The sequence below is a fragment of the Rhinolophus hipposideros genome (assembly GCF_964194185.1).
Source record: "Rhinolophus hipposideros genome assembly, chromosome: 7".
NCBI lineage: Eukaryota > Metazoa > Chordata > Mammalia > Chiroptera > Rhinolophidae > Rhinolophus > Rhinolophus hipposideros.
Genome location: NC_138053.1, coordinates 67454908 through 67482733, shown reverse-complemented (window position 1 = coordinate 67482733; position 27826 = coordinate 67454908). Strand labels below are relative to the sequence as shown.

At 38.4% G+C, this 27826-nt stretch overlaps 1 protein-coding gene across 4 annotated transcripts in view; it reads right to left on the bottom strand.

The window, feature by feature from the left end:
* Positions 1 to 1037: 1037 nt before the first annotated feature.
* The window catches only part of ARL15 (ARF like GTPase 15), a 386140-nt gene continuing 359351 nt past the window's right edge, over positions 1038 to 27826 (bottom strand). For all 4 annotated transcript variants that reach the window (XM_081053529.1, XM_081053527.1, XM_081053528.1 and 1 more), the window contains one exon: positions 1038 to 3941. In XM_081053529.1, the coding sequence (XP_080909655.1) occupies positions 3789 to 3941 (153 nt within the window). In that variant the 3' untranslated portion in view covers positions 1038 to 3788. The remainder of the gene's footprint in view (positions 3942 to 27826) is intronic.

The window sequence follows — 27826 nt, the reverse complement described above, 5'->3', positions numbered from 1 at the left end:
GAGATGCAAATCATTTAATCATGCTGACTCAGTGGAGACCAAAAGTTGTGAACCTTTGGGAGCCAGGAATTCCCAACATGATGTGTTAATGTATTTCACAGCATGAACTTCAGATCTCCAAGACCCAGGCTAGGGGATAGAGAAGGCAGGGAATCCCTATTCTCCTTAAGTTTCTGCATAACAAAGACAGATCCTCCCTTCCAGACTCCTTGAAAATGCCTGTATCCCAAAGGGCAACTCCCACTTCCCTGCCCCCCTCCACATACCTTTGCCTTTCTGTTTGCACCATTAGGTCAAGAGGTTAATGAAAATGCACTCCAAAATTATAAAGACGATGAAGCCAGGCATGAATATTAGATTTCCACTCGAGTTGGAATATTCCATCTGGACATTAAGAAAATCCCAATGGCTTCAAAATCTTACAGTTCTGTCCATGTTTGCTTGGATGGGTCTGAGATGCTTAGGAACTTGGTAATTGCTAATCGCCTACTTTGGAAACAAAACTAGGAATGCAGGTTGGATCCCAGCTTAGAAGTGAAGTGTTGCAAGCTTTCTGTGTAGTCAAATAATGTATCAGGATAATGCTGCATTGGGGACCAGACAAGAGTTGGGATTTAGATTTTCGTCTTCTATTATGTACTTCATTTCTTTTTTCACCTTTTTCTTTCTCTGCCTTCTTTTGTCCCTCTATTTCTTTTTCACTCTCTTTGTCTTTTGTAGAATACTCTCATCGTTAAAAATAGACTGTAAATATGTAGTATTTTCTCTTGAATCACTTAAAAATATTTATTTATTTCCTAAGGGCATCAATCACCATTGAAGGAAACAGTTCATTGCACCAAACAGCCACTCTGAGAAAGTTGCTTTGACAACAAATATTATAAAATGATGCTTTGATTGAAGGATGACACTTTACATTAACATCTTGACTTCACTCACTCTTTCTAAAGGAATGGCTCCAGTGAAAGTGAATTATTGCTGAAGACAAACCAACTGGAAAAGACACTTGCTTTTTTCTTTTTTCTTTTTTGTCTTTTAAGGTTTTCACAATGGCTTCAAAGGAAATGCGAATTAATCATTTGTTTTGACCAAAGAACAGCAGAACTTATTTTGAAGACTTAAGCAGGCACCACAAACGTAAACAGAAATCTGGGACTCCCAAAAGCTAGAGCTGAAAGGAGTCAGTCTGAAAACATCAATTTTACTCAGCGTTTATTTTCATTTGAAGATAGTGGAAATCATATATAAATCACGGACAATACGAGTTCTTGCCTGGCAAGTGTCCACATGAATCTGTTAACCTTTAAGTATAGATACAGTATTTTTTAATAGAAAGACAGGGCAATATGGCAGTTAATTAACAACTGATGCTGTAAACTACAGTAGATACAAAGTTTTGTCATATAAATTAATTGCCATTACAAAAAGGCAACTGCTTTAGCTAAGAAGATACAAAAACGGGTAACTTCCATAAATATAACAAGAAGCTAAGTGAAGAAATACATAACAGACTGTTTTTCCTATATAATATTTGAATATGCAAACTAAGACACCTGTGGCACTTTACATGAAAGTAGGAACACGACACACACGCACACTACCACCCACCCACAACACACCCGTCCAAGCCCCCTCCCTTCCCCCATGTGGATTTCCGAACATGGCAAATTCTAGGGTTACAAGGACAGGATGTCGCACAAGGAAGCAGCAAGACAGCGAGCTCCGAACTGCTAGACAAAGAAGGAGCCTTATTGACAGTTGCAAAGCATTAGGCGTCAGACAGAAACTTGTCAAAAACAGCTGTTGTTGGGTACTGATTGATAATGTTTTCATTCTGACGGCTGAGACACTGCAGACAGTTGTGGGTCTGAGAAGAAGCCCATCACTGGCACACACATGAACACACACAGACAACGCGAAGTCATTAAACAGATGGCTTAGAAGCACTCAGCCACAGTATCTCAAAAAGACAACATTCTACATTTAATGAACTTGCAGAGAAAGCGATGCCTAATCATCATTTAGTTTTCATAGAAGATGAGCACAACAGGACAAAATAAAAGGATTTTGTATAACTGGTCATCGGAATAAAAATTTGTGCTGCTCACAGATTACACGGTGTGAAAATATTCAAAGACGATGTAGACAAAATTGAATATGAATCTTTTTTGATCCATTCACTTAAAAAAAAGCTTAAAGAAGTGTTCGATGTTTCAAAGGTAATGATTTCAATTAAAATCCACCTACGAGATTAAACCGCGAAAGCTAGAGTGAAATGACATATCTTCTGGAGAATGACAAGGTCTTACATCTCCCTGTAATACAGTGTGAGTCTGGTATTTGAGAATCAGTCTACGCTACCTAAAAATTACAAACATGTTTGTATTGCTCAGGTGAAGGGCGCAGTTTTCTATCAGTTGGCCAGTTAATATTTTAAGTGGTCAAAAATCTACAAAATGTGCCAAAGAGTATTTCAACCATAAACTTCAATATCCATAGATTATTCCTGACTTAGAAAAGGTCAAAGGTGCCAAACTTTTGTAAAACTGTACATTTATCTCTATGTAATTTTATCATTTAAAGTAAATGACAAAAAATTCATTCCAAAGACTGAATCCAGGCCCTAAAATTATTTATTTGCTGTAGCCCCAGAATGTTTTTAAGGGCACATTAAAACCCCTGAAAATAGGGGTTTATAATAGAAATACTGATAGGCCTTTCATTACTGTATGGAGACTGTAACAGACTCCAAAACTAATGTTAGCACTTAACGAATGAATATACAGATGATTCTGCCTTAGTTATCTTTGTCAAATCCATGCCAGCTTAAACCCTCGCCAGTATAAACTAAACTTCATTTGGCAGTTTTTAAAAATTTTATCCATGATTTAAAAAATTATCTTCTCTATTTTAATCAGACACTGAAGATTTTTAGAAAAAGATACCTATATTATGTTGCAGTTTGACTCTACGCAGGATAATCTTCCCATTAAAAAAACACTTGAGAACCTGATGAAATAGGAATCAGTGATGCAAGCATTGTGCCTAACTTTCCTCTAACTCTTCTCAAAAACTAAAAAAAATCTTTGCTCTTAAAAGAGGGGATGGAGGGAGACTTTAGATGTAATGAAAGAAACATTTGTATCTTGTACTTAAGTTCTTCAAAGGTAATTTTACTATGGCAGGATATTCCTTTCTGATAAGGTAATTAACTGAAGTTTTTGGTGCTCATTTTTCTCCCATAATCTATAAGGCCAGTATACAAAAAAAAAAAACAAAAAAAAACAAAAAAAAAACCACAAACAAACTAGAACAATTAAATAAAACAAAGTAAAACCAAGAAGAGATCTTGAAAACGATACACATATTCTGGAACGCCCCGGTCTCACAACACTCCACCCCAAACCCAGGGCAAACGAGTCAGGGTTCTGAGTCTCCCTGAGTACTTCATCAGGGATGTGGTTTCTGTGAGCCATGCATTCCATCCATTTTAGCACACAGTACAGAAGAGACACTTAGAACAGCAGAAGGAAGAGACATGCGGTGAAGATAATTAGTGGTAAACAGAGAATAAATTCTCTCTCAGTAGTGTGGACTTGACGTTAATGCTGATGATCATTCACCTGATTTACAGAATATTCACTTTTACAGAGAGATGAGAGTCTGAGATAACTAGAGGAAAACAGATACTGAAGCCATTATCGTCTTGATACCAAAATAAAATTAAAATGAGAAAATAATGTGATAGGTTCAAGGCCCTTTGGGAACCCCTTTTTCTTTGCCAGATTTCACATTCTTACAGCTTCATGGTCCTTCTCTTCTAACAAATTTATCAGCTGAGAGAAGCTGTCTTTCAGTGCATCCATGTCATCCAGTGAGCAGGGCTGCAGAATCCAGCGTTTTCCACGTGCAAGTGGTTCAAGTTCAAAATATTTTTTGACCTTAAGGGGGACAGAGAGGATAAATCTGTTATTAATTTATCAGAACTTTTCTTATACCAGAATTTTGGGAGAGATGAAGTAGAGGGATTTCAAGGAACACTTATAGAAACTGTGACAGGCCTAGGACTTCCTATCCACAGCTGTGCTTATAATGTGGGTTATAAGCCGTGACATATGGGCATCCAGAATGAGACACCCCAAGATGTGCCTCAGTGGTATGCAGATAACTTTGAGCTAAAGGCAGTTTTAGCTTCAGGCTCAAGAGAAACTTCTGCCTCTCCCTCCTCCCCACCTTCAGCTGGAAGAATTTGAATTAGAGGCCTTGCCCACAAGAGATTATCAGAGATAACTTGTTTGGACCTATCTATATATAGGGCAGGTCAAACCTCTAGTTACTAAACCCTTCCTTTTCTTACCCTGCAATGATCTTTGGGAGCCCCAGGCATCTTACGTCATCCCTAGCTCAGGATGTCTTATATACCTCAGTCCCCCTTCCTATTTCTAACCTCTCATGTATGTGGGGTCTCTGACTCTCTCAAGTATGTGGTGTTCCCGTGCGCACGATATTAAATTTGTCAATCTACCGCCTGCTGATTTTGTTATTCAACCAGCCAAAAGACCCCAAGGAAAGAAAGGGGAATTGTTCCCCTTCCCTATATGACCCAGGTATGTTCTCTTTAGGGGTGAATGACTCACTTGCAAATCACCATTCCATCCATACACTTAACGTCCATACACGTAATGGCATGGCAGGTCTGATGAAGTCTAAGAAAGAATTATATGTCCTATGGCATGGGGCAAAATACACTGCAGACATTGAAAAAAATTCAATTCAATCAAAATAACTCTTGCAGAGGAGCTCCCAGTATCAGACTTTGCTAAGTTATTAAACTGGTGACAACCTATAGTATGTATGTACTTAGTATGTATAGTATGTATGTACTGTATAGTATGTACTCTATCAATTATGCAAGAGGCAATTATTTTGACCATTAAACATACACACAACAAAAAATATAATTCAAGTAACCTGTCTTCTCTCTCCTTTAAATTTCTAGTATGTATTTCTGAAACCTGGGAAAGCAGTTTTTAGGAAAGAGGATAAAAACTAAGTGTACATATATGCATATATAAACTTGTATAATTACACATATATACATAAAGTTTCCCAGTTTTTTTTCCTCCTAATCCTGAATTTTCAGGCAGGGAAAAATCAAGAGCTAATAAATGGTATGTGGGGTGGAACATTTGCTATCTTAAATAACTCTTCGATTAATAACCAGTCACAAGTCTGTCTTAGTGTACCTAGGCTAGGATAATGGCTAACAGAATCTAGGACGACCAACTCCTGGCTTTGAATAAATATAAAATTGTTTTGATTTCCAGAAGTATTGATAATCATCTCTCAAAGGGTATGATAAAGTACAAAGTTCACGAAGACACACACACACACACACACACACACACACACACACACCAGCACTAGAACACTGTGTTTATAGCCCAGCAAGGTTTACATAACATGAAATACAGTCAGTACCAACATCAGAAGAGGCGTTGTTCAGACATTCTTCTTTGTCAACAAATTTCATTAAATCCTAGGTACTTGGAAAATGCTACAGGCTTACCTTAGTCAATTCTTGACCCAGAAAAAAAATTTATCCCAATCTTATGCCATTCCTAAATGTGGTTTCATTTTGTTCTTATTATCACAAGCAGCAGACTAGTGTCAACAGCAGAGATATAACATTTGGAGTGGCACTAATATGTGTGCACATTTTTAATGTGAGCAAGAAAATATAAATGCTAAGATTTTATAATAATTTAGGAGCCATAAACAATACTAATATTTTACAGTTCAAGTGTGTCCCCCAAATCCTCTGATAAATGTCTGCAAATTTGTAATAAATACTACTAAAAATAAAAGAAGCCTTGAGAATAGAAGAATTCTCATTAATTTTTATTCTGAAGAGTAACAAAAAGCCTGCAGATCAGAAAATACACACAGAACTTCAGAACAATTTTTCCTATAGGTATTTTACAAATCATATTGTTAAGAGGATTCTCCCTTATGGAAAATGTAAACTTCATTCTTTTAGTTTCTTTTCTTTAGGGCACTGAAAACAACTTACTTCCAAGAGAATTTGAAATTACCTGTGCAACAACCAGCACCAGGGACCAACCCTGCCCCACGATGGGAGGACTTATCAGTCAGCAGACTGAGCAAGACATTGATCAGCTGGGAGACAGAAGAGTTAGCAGGAACGACAGGTGGGGGAGATGTTTAAGTCTACAGCTAGAAGGAGGAGTTGGCTGTTCTAAGGAGTTTAAAATCAGAGATGTTAGTCTCCTTGCTTCTCCCACAAAGTAAGGCTTCAAATTGCACTGAAAAGCAGAAATGGGGACTCCTGTGCTTACGATGCTACCCCGTATTTGATCAATAATGCCTCCCATCAACAGGGGACAGCAACTAACATCCAAAATCTGGTACTTGAGGGAAGTTGTACCCTTGCCACATTGTATAACCTCAAATCTAAAAAGGGCAGCATTTTAAGGATTGCCAATAACTGGGAGGAGGACTGGTGGCAAGAAATTCACTAATATTAAAGAAAAAGACAAACACAGTAAGTGTATTACTACAATACTTCATCCGAATGGTTCATTTAAAAAGTCAAAGAACTGATCCTGCTAATATTAACAGCTAATTTGAAAACAATGTTAGATTTAAATAATCACTAAATATAATTTGTGATATTTTGCAATACGGACCAGACATACACAAAAAGTACGGCTTTTAGCTACCCATTAGGTTGGTTTTTAGGCAAGTGAAAATATAATCGACCATGTAGGCACACTTAGAAGATAATAAAGATAGGTTGTTATGTTTCAGAAGTTGTTCCTGCTGAATATTAAACATGAGAAGGAAAAGGAAGCTTCCATTACAGGGTGGTTACCAGATAAGGGAGCCTGCCTACTGGTGTTAAGCTGACAAATATGGCTGGGTAACCTGAGATTTTCAGATCTGTAACCTAAGTGGGTATCTCACCCTGCCATATTCACCCTAGCGGTATCCAAAGGATTCCACACCACTCTACATTTCTAATATCAATTTTAAAACAAGTTTGGCATTCTGGTGATATTCAAGTACAGTGAGTGACTGTTTGTCCCTGGAACATAGCTTTTCATTACCCAGAGTTTCATGTTTCTAAGAACAAAGAGTATAATACAAGAGAGGAGAAGATGAAAAACTCTGACTTGAACTTTTTCCTTTAGGATAACATTTTAATTTAGTTTTCTTTTATTAACCCGAACTTCAGATTTTATCCCCCCTGTATTATTACAATAAAAATTACTCACAGTCACATTTGTCTTGTCCACCATTGCATTTTTTGTCCTATACATTAAGGTATAATTTAAAGAAAGGTGTTTAAGTTTCACCAACATAAATCACATGCTTACATCTGATATTATTCTTAAGGTTAAAAACAAACCTGCCTATGATGCAAGGATCTATTTTTCATGATGGACATAATTTTTTAAAGTTAATTTTCTTATCAAGATAAAAAATTTTAAAAATGACTCAAGAGAAAATGAACCTAAGTATTTTCAATAGTTTATCAGCTGCTTAAATGTTGTGATTAACTGGAAACTGCTGGAATAAGGAAATAATGATTGTTTCACGTTGGATTCTGGAGACGGCACTTGGGGGAATGACATCAGAATTTAGCTGCCTGGCAACCTGTGGTCATTTAGCTATTTTTGGGATAGCCACAGAGAGTGGGCATTTGTTAGTGGCTCTGTGTCCACCCTAGAGATAGGAAAACAAAGCCACTATAAGTAGCCAACCTATTTTAGCGATGCCATCAGAGCCCTTCTTCACTCCTGCGACTGCAGGGTGACATGCATCACCGCATTCCATTATTCACACATCGCATTTACTGTAAAGTCCTACTTTAACAAGAGACAAATCAGCACCATCTCATTGCGGCTAATGTTTGTAGCAGCTGTTAAACCTGTGAGACATTACATAGCACAGGAGACCCATTCATTGGGTAGATGTCCTTTATGTTTTCTTGAGTAGACAAATAATAAAAATCCTTTCCTACTTCCAGGACCTCTAAGGGGGTTGTAACGACACTCGCTGATTTCCCTATCTTGCCCGCACTTCACATTTAAAAATTTTATTTTCAATTCTTTCAGATCCGTGGTGACTAAATTTCTAGAAGTCACGGAAATAGTTTCCAAGCTGCAATGATAGGTCTTTCCTTTCTAAAACTCTGCAAACCTCACTTTATTTACAACGATAAGCTGCTTGTTTTTCCTAATTTTGTTATTAAACCATGTAAGTAGTGTGTGCCCACAGTTGGCCTCATTTTCCTTTAAACACGGGAACAGGAGGATAGAACCGTCCAAAAGGGATTACTTTTTATGTGACACAGAGTTAAGTTTTAAGCTCAGATATTTATAAACAGTGCTTTGACCCACATGAATGTGTGGTAAGATATTAAAAAAGAGGCTGTGTGAGGACTCTTTACTGCATGGGACAGTGCTGTGCATTCTAGCATATGTCACTCCTAGTTCTAGGGGACTCAACGCCATTACTATAAAACTCAAAATGCCCCTCTTCCTCCCATGTCCAGAATATCACCCCGGGTGGTCTTGCCCCATGCTGATACAGCTGTCTCTTGCACTAGTCTGGGGCTAGTGGCTTATTTTCCCAGACATTCACCACCGGAGATAAAAAAGCTGGATATTTGCTGTCTATTCTTCCCCAGCTACACACAACACATATATTCCCTCTAACAGATTATAATGAACCACTCTTAAGCTTGGGGAGTGGTTGTGGGTGATCAGGATCAGTATAAGGAGCTTTGGATACTTGCATCCTGAAAGTTGGCTTCCTACAACTTCATTCATTCGAGCAGCACTGCTTGAAAGAGACTGGTGAGGCAGCATGAGTGTGCTTTAACCAGCCACCTGTGTCGGAGCTCTGTTGGCCAATGTATGGGGTTCCACTGTTAAAGCAGAAGACTGTGACAGAAAAACGAAAGAGAAACAACAGCCTGACAAAGGGTGTGTTCTCACCATTTCTATTATAAGATTACAAGTTCCCCTACCCCACCCGGCTTTTCAGTGACCACAGCAGACTCTTTAATACTGTACAGTTTACTAAAGGTGTGTTCACTCACAGCATTCTGACTGTATTTCAAGTGGACATAAGAAAATGATTCAAATAGAGATGGATATGGTTATTGAGAATAATTCTTAAGTCACCTAAGTCAATTTGATAAAACGTTATCTTGGTAGAAGTCTGTTAAAAGAAACTTTAGAAATACAGGCACGTTTTTTTTTTCTTCATCTCTGAAAAAAGGAATCAGGTCTCATGGAGTCGAGGTTGACAACTTCAGCTCCTTCAAACCGACAGTGAGGGGTCAACAGCTAAGGCATATGGTAGGGAAGGCAGGGTGAGGATCTGAACAGACTACAGAAAGGCAGGAAAAAGAACTGCAGGGGAGGGCTGGAGAATGATGAAAGAGAAGAATGACAAAAGAGCACATGACTCAGCTAACTCTCTTGCACCCAGTGGAGTCATGGTTTTCTTGTCATTTTAAATATACCGTGTCGTCCTGAATGTCCATGGCATAGTGTGTATTTTTCAAAGAACTATATGAATAATCTTTTCTAGACAGGTTCATACTGGTTTTGAAATCCTTAGTAGAAGTATGGTCTGGATAATAAATTTACCCCGGGGTTCCAATTAAGAGGATGCTAAGAGAGCCTGAATCGACTCTGAAATTTTGTAGGATGTTGTTTCATGTTAAAAAGGAGACGGGACTTTGCTCATCTACAAAGTCCCTTAGCTCTTTACTTTTAATCACTAGAGCAGATCTACCTATATTGTACAAGGTCTGACAAGTAAGTTCGAGAACTTGTTGCAACGACGTTGCTAACCTTTATTGGTATCAGAGGGATTATTCATTATGAATTTGTACCAACTGGACAAACAGTTAACGAAGTGTACTATTTGGAAGTGCTGAAAAGGCTGCGTGAAAAAGTTAGATGAAAACAACCTGAACTTTTCGCCAACAATTCACGTCTCTTGCATCACGACAATGCATCAGCTTACACAGCACTGTCTGTGAGGGAGTTTTTAGCCAGTAAACAAATAACTTTATTGGAACACCCTCCCTGCTCACTTTAGCTGGCCCTCAATGACTTCTTTCTTTACCCAAAGATAAAGGAAATGTTGAAAGGAAGACATTTTGATGACATTCAGGACATTAAGTGTAATACGACAACAGCTCTGATCGCCATTCCAGAAAAAGAGTTCCAAAATAGCTTTGAAGGGTGGACTAGGCACTGGCATCGGTGCATAGCTTCCCAAGGGGAGTACTTCGAAGGCTACTATAGTGATATGAAGCAATGAGGTGTATAGCACTTTTTCTAGGTTGAGTTCGCAAACTTAATTGTCCGACCTTGTATTAACATGTCACACTGGGGGAAACAATTTGTATTGCAAGGCTGATTGCGTGCTTTCTTTTTCCAACTCCAGCTACAAAGTCGTCAAATCATACAAGTCATGAAATTGGCTATGGTTTGGAGTATTTACACTGTGGAAATTTGCAAGTGCAACAAATAAGGACTTTTTCTTTCCAGCGTTAGTTGTTAAACACCCACCAGCATACCACTGAGTATATACACCTTGTAGGTATGTTTGCAAAGGGGCCGCCAGCTTTGCTGTCTTAATTGCAGAAGCTCATGGAACAGGCTTAACTTGGTAACCTTCACCAAAGTCAGAGAGAACTTTGCCCACACCATGGCTCCAGGACGGGGTCTGGAGATAAAGTGGCAGGGCATCATTAAGATTCTTCAGAGTGCATTCTTGGCAGCTTGTTCAAAGAAAGGTTAGTCTAGAGAGAGAGTAGCACCAGCTGTTCCCCTTTTCATTGTACTGCTTGCAGGATTTTGAAATCCTTAGAAAGGTACTAAATATGTCATTAAAGGCAGAAATAAATAATACAAGTAAAAACAATTTGCCACAGTCCCAACAATATGACAACACAAAATAGATATTAGCTCTTTTTACTGAGTATGAATAGAGACCAGAAAACGACAACTCAATGTTAACCAATATCACAATATTACTTCGGGAGTGCATATTTATAAAGGATAGTTGATTTCAAGAACACTAGGGGTAATAGAAAAGTGTAGTCCAGATAAGACGGTTTCTTTCTTAAGCAAAATGGAGTGTGCCTGACCTAGGAATAATTAAAAACCAGACTAATGACTGCAGGTTACGACCTGTGATTGAGCCTCACCTTAGTAGAAGTCTTACTGTCTAGGCAGTAACCTCTGATGTGTATAGAATATTCTATGTTGTGACAATAATTATATAGAAACCCAGCCTTCCACTGCACAGGAGAACTTAGTGTGTCCCAGAAGAGCCAAATAAAACGATCCCATCTGCCCGGGAGGTAGGACCTCGGGTCTGAAAAGCTTTTCTATTTTTGCTTAATCTGCTAACCTAGAAGTGCAGAATAAATTACATGTATTTTCTCTTTTTGATACGTAGGGCGGGGGGGTGGGTGGTGTTATTGTTTTGGTCTATCCAAAAAGTTTGCTTATCAGACAATCACTGGGAGAGGCACAGATCAGGTTGTGAATGCTTCCTGTATTCAGAGACCAAGGAAAGCCACCCACCATTGCTGTCTCTGCACCCTCCTCTCCTCTGGTTGTGCTACCTGGCCCTCTACCTCCTGGAGTGGTTCCTCCATGCATGCCTTTGCTCCAGCTTCTGCTGCCATCCCAAGGCCCCTCCATCCATAGGTGGAAAAGATCAACCCATAAATATTCTTGTATAAGTCTTAGCTGATGTCCTCCCATCTCCTCAAGAGGAAGACTTAATGTGATAGAAGAAACTTTTAAAAGTAGAAGTGACCTTAGTCACAGTAGTCATGATTATTTACCTCCCCAGCACACAGATACTATAAATTCCCTGTAAATAAAGTTTTATTGGAACACAACTATGCTTATTCACTCACTATGGCTGCTTTCATGTTCCAATGGCAAAGTTGAGTCATTGCCACAAAGACAGTATGTCCCACAAAGCCTAGAATATTTACTATTTGGCCCCTTACAGAAAAACAAAAAAACAAAAAATCGCCACACCCTGTCCTAAAGCATTCTGCAGCTTCCTGTGCTGTCCAGCATGGGCCCAGGGAGCCCGGGCAGGTGACTGGGCGGCTGGCTTTCCTGGCTTCAACATGACCTCACTTGCTAGCCCTCCTCTTCCCCACGGTGGCTCCCATTTTAGGGGGACAGAGAAGTTGGCTTTTCCAACCTGGCCAGGCTCCACTTAGGATTTCAGATGCTTTGGATTGTAGTCTAGTAGGCAGAAGGGTCATCTCTCAGCAAAGCTGCATTTTTTCCCTGTGTTCAGCCTGGGTTCTTTCATGTGGAGACTTCCTAAAGGCTGCAAGAACTAGCTAGGGCACAGGGTGACCTGTCAGTGTGAGGCTTTTGCTTTCCTGAAGAATGGCTTTTAGTGCACAGCAATATTAGTTATCATTAACTTTGAGTTTTGAAAAGCAATATACCATTTATTAAATTGACCATGTCTGAAAATTAGTTTTTTTCTGAAGCAATTATGTTCAACTTAAAAATCTTAACATTCTATTTATACATCTGGTAAATTTTTTAAAAAAAATTTTTGTTGGGGAATATTGGGGAACAGTGTGTTTCTCTAGGGCCCATCAGCACCAAGTCGTTGTCCTTCAATCTAGTTGTGGAGGGCGCAGCTCACTGGCCCAGGTGGGAATCGAACCGGCAACCCTGTTGTTCAGAGCTTGCATGCTAACAAACTGAGCCATCCGGCCGCCCACATCTGGTAAATTTTGACAATCCATTCAGGAGGCTGACTACTGTTCAGGTCCATTTATAAACTTGGTTTAATTAACCACTTTTAAACATCTCAAAACTCCATTTATAAATTCAATATATTCAAATTTTCTTTTTAAGCACTGAGGCTGTCTAATAATCAAAACATCCTCAAGTAGTTAAGAATTCTATTTTTTTTTACAATAAGAATTCTTAAAAATTTCTTCCATTAAATTTCTAAATTCAGTGACTGTCAAGTTCTGGTACATTCTATTTACAAGCTTAATTACATTTTCATACATTTCTATAGAGGAGGTCAATTCTGAAATTATTTACACGTTTTAAATTCAATCGTGCCTGGCTTCTTTCACTTAGCATGTTTTCAAGGTTCACCATGTTGTGGCATAGTATCAGAACTTCATTACTTTTTATAGCTGAATAACATTACATTATATGGATATATCACATTTTATTTATTCAGATGCATCAGTTGATGAGCATTTAGGCTGTTTCTACTTTTTGCCTATCCTAAGTTCAGTTATATAAGCCATTAGCTTCACCTTAAAATAGGCATTATAAATAACTATTACATAAATTAATGGGTTAGGATATCAAGACTCAATGGGGATAAAGCATCTCTACAAATCTGTGGTGAACTCCATTTTCACCCAGATTCACTAGGATAACACAGATTTGGATAAATACTTTCGAATTTTTTTCACATATGTGAGACCTCAGTTCCTTGAGGGCATAGATAAAGAAAAAAGTATGTTGTGTTCTCTAATGTACCCAGTATGCCAGACATAAAAAGGATAGTTATTATTTATTTACCTACAAACTTAAAGAGCTGAAATTATAATGAAAAGGACACCAAAATTCGTACTATATAATCAACTCATATTAAAATGTTAGTAAAGGAAGGAAACTGCATATTGGAGAGAAGTTAGCACTCTTCACAATTAAACAGTCCAAGGTTTCATGCAGAAGGTGGGATGCCATGAACTGTTTCAAAACTATAGGTCTAACTGGTTTAAACTCCATTATACATATTCCTACAGGCAGCTGCAATGAATTGTTTTGCAAACAGAAAAATAAACAACTTATCATGGAAAACAGAACCAGTCCAGAAATCAAGACCCATAGGACACTTATGTCTTGAGCTATTCCTTTAATCTGTGTCCAAACAAAGCATCTAATTCTTATCTCAGGGAATGGAAAGCACTGACATATGCAAAAAGAGAAGCATCAGTACACTTGTCTTTGCATGCAGGTGCAGGCATCAGACTTTTCAATAACATCTAGAACATAGTCATTAATTACAGAGGCAGCCAGCTTTCAACAACACGCCGTTTTCTTTTTTTCTCTTTTCTCCTTCCGTCCTGCAATCATTTCTATTCGATTCTTTCAAAAGAGCACTCACATTTTGGTACTGACCAGGGGATTATACTTGATTCTGTATCTTCCACATTTGGGATAATACTCAGTTATAATTTATCTTTATTTCAAGAAAGCAAATATTGTAAAAGGAAGAAACCTATCTATGAAAAACTTTTTCCTGGCAATAGAAAATGGTTGTTTAAAAAGTTCTACCTATATGTATGAAAGCTAGTCAAGTATGTACTAGACAGGAAGGAGAATTAATGAGTGAAAGCTCCAAACACATCAGAGACAACCAATTAGCTTGTCTGAAACCCAGGCTTGTAAAGCTATCAGTAACTTATAAAATGGTCTGCTACACACGAGTAAAATGTTGTCTAAATGGCTTGCTTAACTAGATGCATTCACCATGAAATTGATTCTTTTAAGGCTATTTTTTTTAACTTAATACTCATTAACTGTGCATACTGAAATGTCTGGGTGGGTAGATATGAGGGTATTGTAAAGTGTAAGCTGAATATATGAATTCCATATTTTATGAATTTAAGAGGTTTTAGAAAAAAAAAGACATTTCATCAACTATGAACATTTGTGTCTACCTCAGTAATTGAAATGGATCAACAAAATTATTCTTCCTGTGCCTTGTTAAACACTTAGGTTGGGATTGGTAGATGTGATCTAGGAACCTTCCGAGCTGAGAATTTATGCTTTTGTATTATGGACCTGCATTGTTTTTCACAACAGCCTGTGATTCTGCAAAATGTCATGACAGAAAGAAGACCTCGAGTCTGGAATTTTTCAAATCCTACATTTGCCTTACAGTGAACATCAAATTTCATCCCCCAAAGACTTACTTTACTAAAATCGTTGAGGTAACTTGATGTTAGCTGACACATGAACAATAATCACTATACTATTTCATATTTTGAATTTTCTTAAAAAAAAACCCCAAAACTATTGTCTATTTTAAAATTGTTTTTTTGGTCATGCCTCATACTTAGCTTTTTCTGTTATACAAGGCTCCATACCACAAATATCCTTCAGTCAATTGCTATCTGATCAGACATCCAGGGGAATGTGCTTTGACTTTTATTGGGTGTAATCCTTAGGTCTGCTGATTCAATACTGGTATACTTGATAGACTTTGCTAAAACACTATCAGTTGGCCAACTAGAAGGATTGATTCTTTGACACAACGAAATATTAGGGAAAGCAAAATCTATTTAGACAATGGTTAAAGCTTATTAAAGATACAAAAATCTTTTGAAAACACTTTATATATTCTAGCTTTTTTGACTTTTGTACTGGATTACATATCTCCTATCTTAATCTTACAGCTGTGAGGTATGAGAAAGTGACAAACCAAAATATTAATATATGGAACCCAAATGAACATGTTTAATATTGGCCTTGTGGTACTATGGCAGCACGCTGTCCTAACAGTGGCAACATTTAGATGTTGGAGTAGAATCAAATTCTTGGGCCTTAAACAGGAGACAGACAAATATGGCAAGCCACGGGTTGCTCCGCCGCCAATGGAGGGTGCCAGTGGCCCTGTCCAGATGCAGAGATATTCAAAGGATATTCCTGTCAGCAGTTTGTCCTCTGGCTCCAGCAAAGGGGCCACCATGGTAACACTGGGAGGAAAAGGAAAAACAGGAAGGTGTGGAGAGATTGGGGGGGTGGGGAGAAAAAGCTGACAGCCACCTCAATAACACATCTGAGTAAGGGGAACAGGTAACAAATGGCCTTGTAATAAGCTGCCATGTTGTTAGTCATGGGGAGAGAATTTCTTTTCTTACTGGCAATACAGCCAAGAGCCTAATATCCTGGCAACTGAGAAATATGAGCTTGGAAAGAGGCTTACAGGGAGTCTGAGGAAAGAAAAGCTGAGTGGTAATCTGTCCTGAGGAATTTTAGCCAAAAAACCCACACAGGACTAGTTGAACGCAGTATAAAGTGTGTGAAAGACAAGTCTGGAGAACATTACAATCAGACATAAAAAGAACACCAGAAATGAAGGGTCAAAAAGCCACTAACTAGATTCAGCACAGCATTGTTAGTACGGCCTAGGGTCCTCGCTGTCAACCCAGGACTAGTCCAAACCACTGGTTCTCAATGGGGAAGGGAGCCGACCACCTCCTTAGGGACACTTGGCAATATTGGAAGATATTTTCGGTTGTCACAACTAGGGGGGAAATGGGGTGAGTGCTACAAGAATCTCATGGGTAATAGTCAGGGATGATGCTAAACATCCTACAATGTACAGGACAGCTTCCCCCTGGCCCCCAACAAAGAACTATCTAGGTTGAGAAACTTGGCTCTGAACTGATCTTTCAGGCAAAGTCACAGAACAAAGACCCTGTTAATGATCCAATCTATGGTGTTTCCGCACAAACCATCAGGCTCCCTCCCTGGAATTGGATTGGAAAAGTAGATCAGAAGGTTTGTCAGACAGCACTTGGGAGAATGGTAGACACACTCTCTGTCCTTTCTTTGTCAAAGTAGAAATCAATAGATCTTGGTGGAGACAAGGCAGCACATTAAATTGGGCTGAAACAAGTGCACAAAGGAAAACAGCCACATTTTCCTCATTCTGCATATCCTGGCTCTGGGGCCACAACAGCGTGCATAACAAGTCCCAGGTCTCATGCAGCCTACACAGTAGTGGAAGAGATGACAGATATCAAGAAAGTACGTAAGTAACTACGTGCCATGAAGGAAAAGAAGTCACCATAGCAATAATAACATTTGGCACACAACTGATCCAAAAGAGGGGCTGAAGGTCTGGTTAAATATCAAGCAGTCACAGATAAGGACACATCTTTAGCTGGTTTGAAAACAAAATGCCATGCAGTTACAATAAAATCTCTCTTGATTAAACTCCACGTAATCATTTCGGATTAACTGACTCTTCATTGTCCTTCTAGAAGACAATGATGGATGCTATCTACCCAGTGAATGATACGTCCAGTGGACGTAACACCCGAATGATGAGGGCCATGCGTTCCATGCTCTTGGCCGGTGGAATGCTCTCTGTCACGTCTGCTCATTTCTGCCTCTGACTTGTTTCCAAGTTCTCATCAAGGTAATCATATTTGTTATTATCATGAAGTAATTTAATTAAATGTGACACCAATGGATGAAATATGAACTTGAAAAGAGAATTTTTATTTCTAAGAATAACCAAATGTACCGTAGCGTGTTCAGAGAACTCAATAGAGGTAAGTCACTAAAAAACCCCCCAAAACGTACTGCTGTTGAATTACATTTAGGCAAGACAACTATAAAGGACTGAAAGGGAAGGTGCAGATTGCTTCCTATATGTCTTTAACTTAGGGTTCCATCTTAAAGAAACAGGATCTGAAAATCATAGGTAATGGCTGTGTTTTATGCAAGAAATACAGAATTCTGATTAATGGCCCCGTACTCAGAGGAAAGTCCTTGGCTCAGTATCAAAAGATTAGTACCATTTGTGTGTTTTAAGTTAAAATGAATTATTTAGGATATACATTTATTTTACTTTTTTAATGACAAGGCACATTAACCAACTCTTGATTAAATGTTCAACTACCAGTTCAGATCAGCACAGAAGGCGGGAGTGGGGGGAGGCGGGGGCGGTTAATTGTGCATTTCAAATCATACTTTTTGTCCTGTCTGAATCAAAAGCTTTCTCGGAGGGGAAGGTATTAATACTCACTTCAGTCTGAAGTTTAGAGTGTTACATAAAATCATGTCCACTGTCAGAATCAATATTAGTGTCTGTCACCTCAAATCCTTTTGTGAAAGTAGAGGATAAATAAATTAAATTAAAAAAATTCAAATCCATACTTACACACACCCACACTTTTGCAGTTTCCTGCAGACAGAGTCATAGTTATGAAAGTAAATTATGGTTACAACTGGATACCTCATTACTAAATACAGTATCCTTAAAAAAAATAAACATTATTTTGAATGCATTTGTAAAGTATTTTCTAAATCAAACTTATTCCCATTTCTAGACTCAGAAATGGAAACGCAATTATAAAGCACACCCACCAGGAGAATTTCCCTGAGCTTCTCTTAGTCAATACTCTGGATTACTATCTCCCACACTTACAGTTCTCTAGGTAACAGGCAAACTTAGGGCTTTGTACAATAGTCCCATTTTACCTCGAAATTATTATTTGTTTCTTTCCATCCTTATCACATTGATTTTTTTCAATTAGTAAGATGACAATTCTATCATAGTACTTGAAAATAAAAATCATATAATGCCAATGCCTGACAGATGATGATTTGTACTATTTTTAACTAGAAGGTAAGCGCCAATAATAATATAAAATGATGCATGTAAATGGCATTTACCTCTGTGTATATTTATTTTCAGTGAACGATTTACCTGATACCTTATCTTCACCACATTTAACATAAGGGGATCTAGACTCAAGAGTCCTTGAAGCAAGGTTTGTAAATTTTAGGTGCCTATTCATGACATCTAATCCTTTACACAAAAAGAAGAGAAGATGTGGCTCTAGAGAAACAAGGATACAAGAAATAAATTCTTGCCTATTTGACCCCAGCTTTTCATCCAGATGAACAACACATGTAACCTGCATACTTCTTAGCAAGTTAAATGCAGCACAGTTTTCGCAAAACATGTGGCCAAGTTGAAATATCTTACAGCTAATGAAATATTAAAAGTCTGACTTCTTATATGAAGTCACAGACTCCAAGTAACCTGGTCACAGGTTGAACTGCTTTTTGGTGCTGTTAGAAGGGGCAACCTGATTTGATAAACTAACTGTAAAGATATCTGCTATGACCTAAGGGTCGCAAGGCTTGGATCAGTAACTAAAAACGTTGTGTTCGGGAATGGGGTTTGCCTGGTTCTGACATGACCACTGACCCTATAAATCACCAAGACACAGGATACTTCCTACACAACCTGGGGAAAGAGAAGGAAATGGAACAGATAAACATGTACACCATAATGGGCGGAAGTCCTTGACACAAATCTAGATGGAAGTGAACTGAACTAGCTCTGCTCTCTCTCCTAAATTAGGCTATTAAGCCAAGGACTTATTTAAAGCAGCAAAAGACACAATTTATTAACTACAATTGAAAAGAGTTCCCTAAATGAGCAAATTACTCTATCCTTACAGGCAAGGCTTTGGAATGGCTTGCATAATTATCTTAATGGTATTTACATTTTTAAGAAATATTGTAAATTAGGCTGTGATAGTTTAGGTTTAAGAAATTCGTTCTTGATGTATCATAGATGTTTAAAAATATTCCTATATCTGCACAAAGCATAAGAAAGCTCTCTGGAAAATTATGAACCCCTTGCACACCCAATATTCCCCTCCCCCCCAATCCTTCCCATCTGCCAGCTTTGTTTCATTTTAAGAGTTTCACACTGAATATAAATTGCTATTTTGACCATGTGGCTCCAGAAATGTGAATTTATAGTCTAGTCAGATCTAATGAAAGTGATTGACAGAGAGGGGATTAACTATCTGGATGCGATGAAGCCACTGCCTCTTCCTTCAAGTTACTTTAAGTTTCCAGGAAAGGATGACACTGTTTCATCAAGGTTACTACTCAATGACCACTCTACCTTGGAACTTTGCCCTCCACGTTCCCACACCTTCCACATTCCATCGATTTCCCCACATGCACAATGGGAATACTTGCTTTCTTAGACATCCTTTGCAACAATGTTCATTGACTGACACATAACACATATCTATAATTACTGGTCTTCAGGTTTAAGAGTAAAATTTTGGGAAAGTATGTGTGTGTACTTGGTTTTCTTGGGTAAGGGTTAGCAATGCCTAACAACTTTTAAATATGGTACTCTCTGCACATAGTACTTCAGAGACTGTTTGAAAGTCTTGGGCATCTAGAAACGTTTCAAATACTACTGCTATTTAAGTTTTCCCACAAAGTATTCTTTTTTTTTTTTAACAGTTATCCATCTTGATTCAGACTTATCCTCAAGTATTATAATAGGTATGAAAGTGATATATATTCTGTGATATATACGTATACACACACACATACACACATATATTTATATATAAATATGTGACACATATGATAAATAAGTGATACTTACACCTAGGTATACATATATCACGTATAAGAATATTAAGTGACATATATGAATACGAGTATGTACAGTGCTAGGGGAGTACCAGACTAAATCAAGGGGATCACTTCCTAAATCATGTAAGTATCTAACCACTATACTGTACACCTGAAACTAACATAAAATAATATTAAATGTCAACTGTGACTAGAAAAAAAGGTCATGGATTATTCATCAAATCATTCAGTGACTCCCTATGGAAAGTCTTTTAGAACTGTACTAGAACAGCTATTGTGTTCCATAGGGAAGACACATCCTCTCTCTTTTCCAATAATTAAAAATACGTCACAGAGCATGATTCCCCCACCTCTTTATTTTTCAGGAATTCAGAGCACTTAATATGAAATCAAATTGGAGCAGTGATTTGACCCAGAGGGTGGGCTGGTGTTATCATAGTCTCCTTTTCTTTGTCCTGATTTTCTATTTCAATTTTTTATTATTGTTATTTTCATGTGAGTCACATTAAATTCTTTGTAAACAGAAGTAGTGGACTATATGGACAACCAAAAATACAGGGACATCTCCATCCGGAATTGAATAATAACATTCAATTCCTTTGCCTGACATTATTACTTAGCAGAACACACCAAGCTTCATTGAAAGTCACCAGTACTGAGTCATTCTTACTTGTTTAGGGGCTTCTTAAAAGTACTTGTCAACACTATTTCATGGTATATGGTCTCCGATGTATCAGAATTGTCTCAGTATAGGGCACATAAAAAAACGTCAACTAAAGTTAATTCATTTTAAGAATGGATTTTATATACTACAGTAAGAAGCAATTCTTCAGTAGATTAAATCCCTTATTGAGAAACCCAAGGGATTGTTCAACTGTTTTACTGTATAAAACAAATAATACTTAAAATATAATTTTTAATATTGTTTTCCTTTCTTTTTTTCAGGTGGTAGTAGTATTTACAAAGAATTTTCCCCCCGTGGTATTTTGCAGCAATGGCATTTTAACAGCACTGTCCAGTTTTTATCTTCTAGATTAGATTATTAGATGTCACCTGGAATTTTTAATGCCTCTTGAGCAAACCCAACAACACACTCCAAAATAATCTTTCAGGGTAGGGATGGGTGGGGAACCTGAAAACAGCAAAGTTAAGATATCTGTAGCCTTAGGACTTTGGCCAAACTCTGTGAGATAAACAGAAATCTGCCTTTATTCCCCCTTTTCACCTTCCTTTCTAATAATTCCTTTCAGCAATCTTAGGAATCCCGTCTCTCTATATAATCTTACTATGTGTCAGGCACTCTTTTAAGATTTTAAGAAATATATTAACTCATGAGCCCTTCCATCAACCCAGTGAGGGAGGTACTTTCATTGTGAGACGTCTACAATCCAATAGTGTGGTCGTCCTCAGTACCCACAGATTCCTAAATTCCTAACTTTCCAGGCAAACTAGGTTTATTCCCTCCTTGAATCCATTTTGCCCTTCTCACAGGTAAGCTCTTTGCTCCAGGTGTTTCCGTCTCCTAGAGGCCCTGTCTCCATGTGAGTGATACAGTTTAATAGCTAACCAGACTGGAGCCCAAACTACCTCTTTTTAAATCTCTGCTTTACGACTCACTAGCTGTTTGACTTTGGGTAAATTTCTTACCTGTTCTAGGCCTTAGTTTCCTCATCTGGGAAACGAATCTAAAATATTTATAATAAGAACAATACCTACCTCACAGGGTTCATTGTCAGGCTCAAATGAATTAGGTTATATTAGGTTGGTGAAAAAGTAATTGCAGTTTTTGCAATGATTTTTAACCTTCTAAACTGCAGTTACTTTTGCACCAACCTAATATAAAGCATTTAGAATAGTGCTTGGCATTACTCCATGGCCTCTACTGCCATTGCTAAAATTCTGCTTTTAGTTGTGCTTCAGACCCAACTCAAATGCTACTTTCTCAGTCCCTAATCTCAATAGCTGAAGGAGAGATTTTCCTTCTCTGAGCTACTGTGGTCCCTCAGTTTTATCTTCCTAGTGATGTTTGCATACATTGCAAGTATTCACACTACCTTTAAGTGCAATTATGTATATGTATATTGATCAACAACCTCTCCCCCCATGAAGTCACAACCCCTGAAAGTTTAGACTGAACATAAAGTTTTCTTCTTCCTCGTTATCTCCTTCTCCTCCCTTCTGCTGAGTATTTTAACCAGTTTCTTATTCATATACACCAGAGAGTGGGTGGAACAAAGGAATGGGAGAGAAATTAGAACACATAAATACATACATTATTTATAGATCTATTTTAGTTGATTCAATTTAAATCTACCAACATTCTTGGGCAGTTTGTATGTGATGCAAAGAAGGGAGAACACACCCTCTGTCCTCCCAGGGCTCACAATCTAAATTGGGAAGAAAAATACCTCTAACTAAACAACTTGCGCCCCAACACTACTTGAAACTATGTCTCAAAGTGCTTACTGTCTCTCCAAACTTACCGTGTATTCATTTTCACACCTTAGGGTTGCTACTTATCCATTTTGGAACTTCCTCTATTTCTCTGTCACCTCTCTTCTTTTCAAAATTGATATCCCTTACTCTAGGAATTCTCCCTCAGACCAATTTCTGCATACACACAGATATGTTTGTCCATCCATCCATCCATCCATCCATCCATCCATTATTTGTTAAGGTCTTCATCTTCCCTGATATAGTGCAAATTCTACAGGTAAAAGACGTGGCTCAGAGTACTTTGCCCAAAACAAGCCCTATCGCTCATATCCACGAATCCCACATCTGGTGCAGGCCCTGATGTGGGGCACATGCTCAGCCCATGTTCATAGAATGAACATGTTCATGGAACAGAATGAGCTGCTAATAAGAAAAGCCAAAGGGGGAGCCGCCGGATGGCTCAGTTGGTTAGAGAGTGAGCTCTGAACAACAGGGTTGCCGGTTTGATTCCCACATGGGCCAGTGAGCTGCGCCCTCCACAACTAGATTGAAGACAACGAGCTGCCATTGAGTTTCCGGAGGGATGGCTGGATGGCTCAGTTGGTTAGAGCACAAGCTTTCAACAACAATGTTGCGGGTTCAATTCCTGCATGGGAAGGTGGGCTGTGCCCCCTGCAACTAAAGATTGAAAACGGTGACTGGACTTGGAGCTGATGGACCCTGGAGAAACACACACTGCTCCCCAATTAAAAAGAAAGAAAGAAAGAAAAGCCAAAGGGATTTCAGTCTCTTCTCCCCTCTTTTGCCCTTGCCTGCTGGACAGATGGTGGAACAGGGAACTGACGAAACTAAACTTGGGGAGAGGAGGAAGGAGATCCACAAAAATAACTTAAAAAGGAGTATCGGTAGTTTTTGTTTATTCATTTGGTAGGGGGCTTCGTTATGTGTTAGGCACGGTGCCATGGGGCAGAGGACAAACAAGGTAGGCTACTGGGTGAGAAAGACAATAATTATAATGAGACGTACTGCACATGTGTAAAAATGGCAGTGGGCACAGAGAGGAGGGCGGGACAGTCACTAACCCATTCAAGAGTTCATTATATTATAAAGTAAGAGAAAATAGTGTAAAGGAACTTTAAAACTATAGTCCTCATGTCTAGCACTCATGTCTAAACAATGTCTACATGATTTTATTGTGTGGAGAATATACTGTTTCTGACAGCTCCTACTTTTATGACCCAATCAGTAAGAGATCCCTGTTCCAGCTGCCACACTATTCACTTATTCTAGTTGTAAAAATTGAAAAAGGGTAAGGAAGAAATTTTCAACATGCATCCCTGTCACATTTACTCTTTTTCTTTAGAATGATGTTGGTCCAAGAATAACAGTCTCAACCAGGATATCCTATATTTTGAATTTCATGGCATCAATTAAGAAAGATAAATTACTATTCTCATTGGCTTTTGACCTGCCAGGTAACTTTATGTGGTTCACCTACTGCTATTCCAGAAAAGAAATAGTCTAAAAGAAATAGTTCTAAAGCTTATTTATAAAAAAAACTCAGAACAGAGTTAATTAAGAGACAACCTTAAACTCAACTGCGTTATATCTAGATGAAGAGTCAAAATGCAATACAGAAAGAAAAACATAAAATTAGATTCCAGAACACAAAGTATTATTTTTTTTAAAAGAGTTTTTACAATGACAGAAGTGGGTGATACATCTTTTAAGGCATTTGGTACAAAGCTTGCCTCACAAATACATGGCTAACCTGGAATATCCTCATAGAGAAAAAAAGGTACAAGGAATCGCGTTTGAAGCCAGGAAAAGGCTAGATGATTGCTAAAGACCCAACATAATTTTCTCCAATGGCTGTTAACATCACAAAGAGACACAAGGCATTACATTGAGCATATTAAGTCCTGATAGGTTACTTAGAAAACTGGCAAGTCCCAACATCTGATGTCTTACCATTTTATTTCGCTCTGCACATCAAAGAGATGGTTTACTTCTAACCCAAACCTCTGATATTCAGTAATCGCCTATTCATACTTATATGAAGGAGACCACTACAAAAGAAATCCACAAAGCTTCGGTTTGCTCTGGGTTCAGTATCCTAGGGGAAGACAACAGTTTTCATTTTCTTTTCTTTCTGGTGAACAAAAGCATCAGATAGTAAAATCTGTCCCTTTGGAAAAGGACCAGCCATTTGTTCTCTAGGAGGCCCTGAAAGTCAGCAGATAAGGGAAAGTGGATATCTGGACTTGCCTGAGAAAAGCCTTTTAGGTCCAATTGTAGCAACTTATTTGAGAGCTGCAACTCATTAAGTGTGTCTCTGATATCACTTCAGATATGAAGATTAGTGGAACATACCAACAGATTGAATCATCAAACAATTCTCTCAGGAATTTGAACATGGAGAATTACTCCAAAGGCTCAAGCCTGTATGGGATGCCGGTAGAGATAAGATACAGACACCTTTTAGACAAGGGCTTCATTCTTCAGAAATGGAAGCTCAGATTGAGAACTTTCCATCAACATTATCATCAGTGTTTATTGGGAGTCTATATACACTCTGTGGGTACTAACCAAACACATAAAATCTGAAGTCTCTGCCTTTACAGAGCCTACAAATGAGGAAAGAAACTCCGTGCCTGTTCTCCCACTCCAGAGACTACTTACACATCAGGGAACAGATCATTTATTTAAAATACTACTAGTTTATATCCTTATATCCTTAATGATCCAGAAATAGTGCTCTGGAAGTCTCTGGCTTGAGAAGACCAGCTATGATGAACCTTTTCTGATACTCAGGAGATGCTGCTGGGTATCCTCTTTGCATTGCCTCTAGAAGGATTTAACAGTGCTCGAATCCCTCACTTATCAAACTCCATCATCAGAGGAGTGAAGGGGGCCCTTTTGCTTCTAATTTAATGAGTGTGCCAGGAGTGAGTTGGCAATCAAAACTGAAGCTAAATTCCTCAAAACGCTTTTCGTAAACAGACATAAGACAGCACTGTGCTTACACATATTGGTATTCTAAGCTATCAATCTTAAACTGAGACTGGAAAGAAGCTCTGAATTTTCCATTCTTAGAAATCACATGGCATATGCAATAAGACCATATGGCCACAAGATAGCTGAGGCTTCAATTTGTATCACAGCCAAGAAAACGAGACACTCAAGTGTATAACTACTAACGAATTAAGGAATAATGCAGAGAATGTTCCGAGAGACAGGAAATATAGACTGAGTTGGAAAAAAAGCAGACATTTTAAAGGTATCTGGCGATTGGGTAATATCAAAAATATTTACATAAATGTGATAATGAGAGTCATTTAGATTTGAAGAGAGACTTCTCAAACTCAGCAGAATTTCAACAATTATCAAGGATGATAGTAAGGCTTTTAAAAACGCAAACGGGATTGCAGATGAATAAATATAAAGCTCTTAAAATCTGGCTCTAAAGTAATAGCAAGCAACGCAAGCCCTTGAGAAACATTTAGCAAATGAAATCAGAGTCTGAGTATCTGAAAGAACATCAAGTATACAATGACGATGAGATTCTGAAATACAGTCTTCATTTGAGGAACTGACTGAAACCTCTACATTCAAGGGTGAGAGGTATAACTTGGTGAGGTTGACAGTAAACAAAAATTGTATCCCTTTTGAAGGTCCATCAAACGTTTACAGTATCAACACAAATCTATAATCTAATTGCACAATGAAAGTAGTAGAGGTGGATATGCAATTGATTATACAACTCCTGGATTTCTATGGAGCTTTTAATTTCCTCCCTTGGTTTTGTCTTCAATTGGGAAGGAACACTTCAATGGTTTATTGTAAAAGCACACACTACAACCCTCAGAACACCTCACTATCAAGGCTTTAGTGATAAACACAGCCAATTTCTGTGAAATCAGGAACCATGTTGCAAAGATCAGCAGTCATGAAGTTTTCTTTAACAACTTCAAGTACTAAATCATAAGTTGAAGAGGTGTGTGCCAAAGGTGCTATGCGGTATAATGAGGAGTAAACAGCAACAGCCCTTCCCATCATAGTACTCCCTCCACTGGGAAGGAATTAGGGGAGCACGGAAATGAATGCGGAATGGTTTGCAGAACCTACAAATGTAAGAGTAGCTTCCCCTTTGTAAAAATTACTGCACTCCTGCTAAGCGGACTCACTCTCATTGAATGCAGCACAGCACAAACATGTTTATTTTTCTTAAAATGAAGAAAGAAAAAAAAGACAAACCTAGTGCTTGCTTGTACAAACAATAACATCAGGGGGAAGAAAGTAGTTGCTGAGGAAACAAGAGAGGATGGGAAAGGGAGAGAAGGAAAGGTTGGAGCAGTACACCCGTGTGTGCGTCTTTAACAGACAGCTAAGGTTTCCGGGTCAAACATCCAACCGCCGCAGCCCGCATGTATCTAAGGAAAGGGGTCAGGGAGCTGAGGGAGCAGGGGAGGCTGCGAGCTCAGACCAGGGCTCCCAACCCCACATTTGAATCATCCCACTTGTTTCTCACACCAACTCTTATTTGCATTACCCTTTGCTCCTCCTCAGTGCTCCACTCCTGGAACCAGAAAGATCACTGTCCTGAGTTTCTCTAACTATGTAATCATGAACAAGTCATTTCTTGTTTTTTGATTTTAGTTTTCTAATTTTTTTAAATAGAGAAATAACACTTGTCCAGGAAGGGATGTCACAGGTAGGGCACAAATATAGGTACAGCCCTTAGCAGAGTGACCTTAGTAGGTGCTCAAAAACGCACACTTTGGAGGGGGGCGGTTAGCTCAGTTGGTTAGAGCGCGGTGCTCTTAAAAACAAGGTTGTGGGTTTGATCCCGGCATGGGCCACTGTGAGCTGCACCCTCCACAACTATATTGAAACAACTACTTGAGTTGGAGCTGTTGGGTCCTGGAAAACCACACCTAAAAAAAAACTAAAAGTTGAAAAAAAAAATGCATGTTTTTACGAACGAAATGTATAACTACTTACTAGAAATCTGGGATGTGAACTTGGGTTTTCTAACTCTAAAGACTGTGTTTTATTGTCCCCCGCCCCCCACCACTTAGGAGTTACTCAACTTGTTCTTT